At 40.8% G+C, this 5,962-nt stretch overlaps 1 protein-coding gene across 1 annotated transcript; it reads right to left on the minus strand.

Annotated features, from left to right (window-relative positions):
• Positions 1-2,475: 2,475 nt before the first annotated feature.
• Positions 2,476-4,710, minus strand: ZNF860 (zinc finger protein 860). The gene is given in 4 exon segments (XM_030810203.1): positions 2,476-2,687; positions 3,009-3,411; positions 3,413-3,513; positions 3,516-4,710. Coding segments are annotated over 4 exon segments (1,911 nt in total).
• Between the last annotated feature and the right edge of the window lie 1,252 nt (positions 4,711-5,962).

A 5,962-nucleotide genomic window follows, 5' to 3' on the forward strand; every position in this document is an offset into this window, starting at 1 on the left:
ACGCCTGTAATCCCAGCACTTTGGGAGGCTGAGGTGGGTGGATCACCTGGGGTCGGGAGTTTGAAACCAGCCTGACCAACATGGAGAAACCCTGTCTCTACTAAAAATACAAAATTAGCCGGGCATGGTGGTGCATGCCTGTAATCCCAGCTACTGGGAGGCTGAGGCAGGAGAAGCGCTTGAACCTGGGAGGCAGAGGTTGTGGTGAGCTGAGACTGTGCCATTGCACTCCAGCCTGGGCAACAAGAATGAACTCCGTCTCAAAAAAAAAAAAAAAAAATAAATAAAATAAAATAAAATAAGGTTTTCTTACTTATGCATTTTGAGAGTTATTTGAATATGCAGGAAACAAGTCCTTTGTCAAACATATGATTTGCAAATATTTTCCCCAGTCTTTGGCTCACCTTTCATTTCCTTACCCATATCTTTTGTAGAGTAAATATTTTCAGAATTTGTTTATTTTTTAGAGACAGGGTCTTGCTCTATTGCCTGGGCTGGAGTGCAGTGGCATGATCACAGCTCACTGCAGCTTTGAACTTCTGTGTTCAAGTGATACTCCTGCCTCAGCCTCTTGAGTAACTAGGACTACAGGCATGTGCCATCCACACCCAGCTAATTTTTTATTTAAAAAACATTCTGGACAGATGTTATCTTGCTATGTAGCCCAAGCTGGTCTTGAAATCCCAGCCTCAAGTGATGTTCCTGCCTTGGCCTCCCAAAGTGCTGGGATTACAGGCATGAGTCACCATGCCTGGAGGAGGTTTATTTGTTTGTTTTTTGCATATAGACGTCCAGTTCCATCACTTGTTGGAAAGATCATCCAGGTGTGCTTAATGTAATCACAAGGGTCCTTATGAAAAATGCAGGAGAGTCAGAGTCAGAGAAGGAGATGCAATGACAGAACCAGAGATTGGAGTGATGTCCTTGCTGAAAGGGGCCAATAACCAGGAACCAAGGAATGTGGGCAGCCTCTAGATGCTGGAAAAGGCAAGGAATAGATTCTCCCCTAGAGCCTCCAGAATCAACATAGCTCTACTGATACCTTGATTTTACCATGTAAGACCCATTTTTGGGCTTCTGACTGCCAGAACTGTAAAATAATCAAGTTGTATTGTTTTATAATAACCACTATGTTTATGGTAATATTTTACAGTAGCAATAGGAAACCAATACAAAAAGCTGCATTGAATTGCCTTTGCACTTCTGTCAAAATCAACTAACTATATTCATATGAAACTATTTCTAGATTCTTTATTCTGTTCCATATTTCTGTGTGTCCATACTTTTTGCCTACACCACACCGACATATCTTTTTTTTTTTTTTTGAGATGGAGTCTCGCTCTGTTGCCTAGGTTGGAGTGCAGTGGTGCGATCCTGGCTCACTGCAACCTCTGCCTCCCAGGTTCAAGTGATTCTTCTGCCTCAGCCTCCCCAGTAGCTGGGACTACAGGTGCGTGCCACTACGCCTGGCTAATTTTTGTATTTTTTGTAGAGGTGGGGTTTTGCCATGTTGACCAGGCTGGCCTCGAACTCCTAACCTCAAATGATCCACCCAAAGTGCTGGGATTACAGGCATGAGCCACTGTGCCTGGCATTTTTTTTTTAGCCTGTCTTGAATTCTCTTATTTTCACTGCTTCATATCTTCAGGATATGAAAAGTTGGTCAGTGGTAGTAAGAAAGATCCCAGAGCATAAGGATCAAAAAATGGCAGGTTTCAGGGTAGATATCTGTATTAGTTATCTATTTTTTTCAGAAAGAAATAAGTAAAATTATATTTGGTTGTAGATGACATGATCTGCTGTGTAGAAAATCACAGTCAACTAAAATACTACTGAAACTAATAAACACAGTGTATTTGCAGAATACAATATCAGCACCAAAAATTAAATTTCCATACATTAACAATAAACAATTTTAAAAGAAAATTAAGAAAGCACTCCCATTTGCTAGAGAACTTACAGTAAGAAATATTTAGGAATAAACGTAAAAAGGTGAGAAATTTGTACCTTGAAATCTACAAACATTGATCAAAATGATTACAAACATATATAAACAGAGATATGACCCATATTGATGGAATGATTAATATTGTTAAATGATTATATAACCCAATGTGATTTAGATTCAACACAATACCCATAAAAATCCCTATCAGAAACAAAAAACAGGCTAGGAAAAGTGGCTCATGTCTGTTGGCCAGGCTGGTCTCAAACTCCTGACCTCAAGTGATCTATCCGTCTTGACCTCCCAAAGTGCTGGGATTACAGGCGTAAGCCACCCTGCCCAGCCCAATCCTCTTAACGTAAACACTTTAATGTCAATTAATGCTTGAACTCAATGTCAAGTCAACTCAAGCTCAAGTCAATGCTGAATTGACTCTAATGTCAATTAATGCTTGATGGTTTGCTATACTCATTGCATTTGGAACAATTATTTCAAGAATGAATTTTGTGATGTTTTGCAAGGAGTGACCTCTAACTGAAGACCTTGCCATGCTAATGACATTTGTAAGATTTCTGTCCAGTATGGATTCTCTGATGTCTAATGAGATGTGAATGTGAAGTAAAGGCTTTGCCACAATCATCACACTTGTGATGTTTCTCTCCCATATGAATTATCCTATGTTTTGCATAAGATGAAGCTTGACTGAAGGCCTCGTCAAAATCATCACATTTGTAAGGTTTCTCTCCAGTATGAGTTTGCTGATGAACTGCAAGCTTTGAACGATGTCTGAAAAATTTGCCACATTTATTACACTTGTAAGATCTCTCTTCATTATGGATTCTTCCATGATTTGCAATGGTTGTAGTGTTACTGAAGACTTTGTGACAATTATAACATTAGTAAAGTTTCCCTATACCATGGATTGCTTGATGGTGAATAAGTGTTGACTGCCCACTAAAGGCTTTGCCACACTCATTACACTTGTAAGGTTTCTCTCCAGTGTGAATTCTAGTATGTTGTGCCAGGTGTGAATCACTCCGAAAAGCCTTGTCACAAACCTTACATTTGTAAGGTTTCTCTCCAGTATGAATTCTCTTATGTGTTTCTAGGTGTGATTTGCGACTGAAAACTTTGTCACATTCTTCACATTTGTAAGGTTTCTCTCCAGTATGAAGTCTATGATGACATGCAAGGGTTGCCTGTTGATTAAAAACATTGCAACATTCATTACACTTGTAAGGTTTCTCTCCAGTATGAATTGCCTTATGAATTACAAGGGCTGAATTGTGATGGAAGGTCTTGCCACACTCATTACACTTGTAAGGTTTCTCTCCAGTATGAAGTCTATGATGACATACAAGGGATGACGTCTGACTGAAGGTCTTGCCACACTCATTACACTTGTAAGGTTTCTCTCCAGTATGAGTTCGCCAATGAACTACGAGATATGAACGACGTCTAAAAAAATTTGCCACATTTATTACACTTGTAAGATCTCTCTTCATTATGGATTCTCCAATGACTTGCAATGGTTGTAGCATTACTGAAGACTTTGTGACAATCATTACTTTATAAAGTTTCCCTATACCATGGATTGCTTGATGGTGAATAAGTGTTGACTGCCCACTAAAGGCTTTGCCACACTCATTACACTTGTAAGGTTTCTCTCCAGTGTGAATTCTAGTGTGTTGTGCCAGGTGTGAATCACGCCTGAAAGCCTTGTCACAAACCTTACATTTGTATGGTTTCTCTCCAGTATGAATTCTCCTATGTCTTTCAAGATTTGATTTGCGACTAAAAACTTTGTCACATTCTTCACATTTGTAAGGTTTCTCTCCAGTATGAAGTCTATGATGACTTGCAAGGTTTGATTGTTGATTAAAAACCTTGCCACATTCATTACACTTGTAAGGTTTCTCACCAGTGTGACATCTATGATGGCATGAAAGGTATTGCTTCTGATTAAAGACCTTGCCACATACATCACATTTATATTGTTTCCCTCCTAAATAGATTATCTGATGTTTCCTTAAGAGTGAGCTACAATTAAAGGCTTTGCCACTCTCATTACATTGGAAAGATTTTTCTCTCATGTGCACTTCCTGTTTTTGTGTGAGTAATGACGAATGGAGGAAATTATTTTCATAATTATTAGAAATATGGATTTTGGGCCTAGAAGAAATTCTTTGGGATGTTGGAACTGAGGAAGCATTGTTGATAGACTTCTCAACTTGATTACCAACTTTCCCTTCGGTCTGAAATATATGGAGTTCAGGAAGATGCGAATGAAAGCTTAATCCAAGCTGATCTTTAATAGGCTTGTTTCCAGGATGCCTTCGATCATATCCGTCTGTGCTACCAGTTAACTTTTTGATTTTTGTCATGGTTGCTTCATGGCTATTTCTTTCATCTTCTTGCCACTGAAACTCAAAGTCGTGAATATCTTTCCCAATTTTCTGGAAGCAAGAATCTCCAATGTGATGACTTTCATGTCTTTCTAGTGTCCCTGTGTCCACTTCTGTATTGCCTTGCCCTGTTGACGAGAACTTCTTCAGCATGCATTTGGAAGAGATATCCACAGAATGCAGGTTCCTGTAGTTCTCCAACATCACGGCCCTGTATAAAGCCCTCGGCGCAGGGTCCAGGCATTTCCACTCCTCCAAAGAGAATTCTATACCCACATCCCTAAAAGTCAAGTGTCCCTGAGGAAGAACCATGCTTGGATCCTTTTCTTTCCTCTTCTGAGCTGCTTCCTCACGTAACATGAGTCTTTAGAAATCAATAGCGCTGCAGTGTGACCTTCACTGAGGTGATCTGCTTCTGGCTCTGTATTAGTTATTTGTTGCCGAGAAACAAATTATCACAAACTTCGTGGCTTAAGGCAACAAACACTGATTATCTCACAGTCGCTGTGGGTCGGGGTCTGGAGGCATGACAGCTGGGTGTTCCTGGCTCAGTGTCTCTCATGGGTTGTAGTCAAGCTGTGGGTCATGGCTGCAGTCATCTCAAGGCTTGACGTCAAGCTGTGGGTCATGGCTGCAGTTATCTCAAGGCTTGACTGGTGACAACCCACTTCCAAGGTCATTCACATAGCTGTTAGCAGGTCTCAGAAAATCTGCTTATAAGGTGACTGACACAGGGGCTGGCACACCTTCATGACTCCTGCCTGGGCTGTCCATTGGTGGCCTGAGTATCCTTATGTCCTGGCAGCTGGCTTTCCTAGAGTGACTGATGATAGAGAGAGAGAGAAAGACAGGGGGAGAGAGAAAGAGAGAGAGAGCGAGAGTGAGCACTCCCCTGTTTATAAGCTGATCTTGGACATGATATACCATGACTTCTGCCATATTGTATTCATTAGAAGTGAGTCACTAAATTCATCCCACACTCAGGGGAGGAATTAAGCTTCACCTCTAAAGGAGAGGAATCTATAGGCATAGCTTTGAAATCACTACAGTCTATCCTCTGGCCACAAATTTTTTTATATTCCTCCCACATGTAGAACACACTCATCCTACTCCTCAATGGCCCCCAGTGTCTCATCCCATTACTGCACTAGCTTCGAGTCCACAATCTCACCATCTAAGTCAGGTCTAGGTAGGAGAGGCTCCTCAGGTTAGTAAGTTTAGCTCCATAAGTGCCATTCCTCTGATCTGTGAAACTAAAGAGACTGGTTACCTGCCCCTTCACACTCCAAACACAATGGTGAAGCAGACACAGGATAATTGCTCCAGATATTCTTGTTCAAAGAGGCAGAAACAGGAGGTGCAAACGGGTCAGTGGTCCAAGGCAATTTTGAAAGCCAGTCGGGCAAATGTTGCAATTTCCGTGATTAGGTCTCAAGGCCTGGGAATACTTCTCTGGGGTTCTTGGCTTCCCTCTCTGAACCCTTGGTTTTGCCCTCTTAATCATCCTTCCCTTATCACAAAAGGCAACATGTGTTTGCTCCATTTTCCTAACCCAAGTTTATAAATATTTTTTCCTATGTTTTCCCCTGAAAATCTAATGGTTTTACATTTC

This window comes from Nomascus leucogenys, chromosome 4 (genome assembly GCF_006542625.1).
Source record: "Nomascus leucogenys isolate Asia chromosome 4, Asia_NLE_v1, whole genome shotgun sequence".
NCBI classification, from domain to species: Eukaryota; Metazoa; Chordata; class Mammalia; order Primates; family Hylobatidae; genus Nomascus; species Nomascus leucogenys.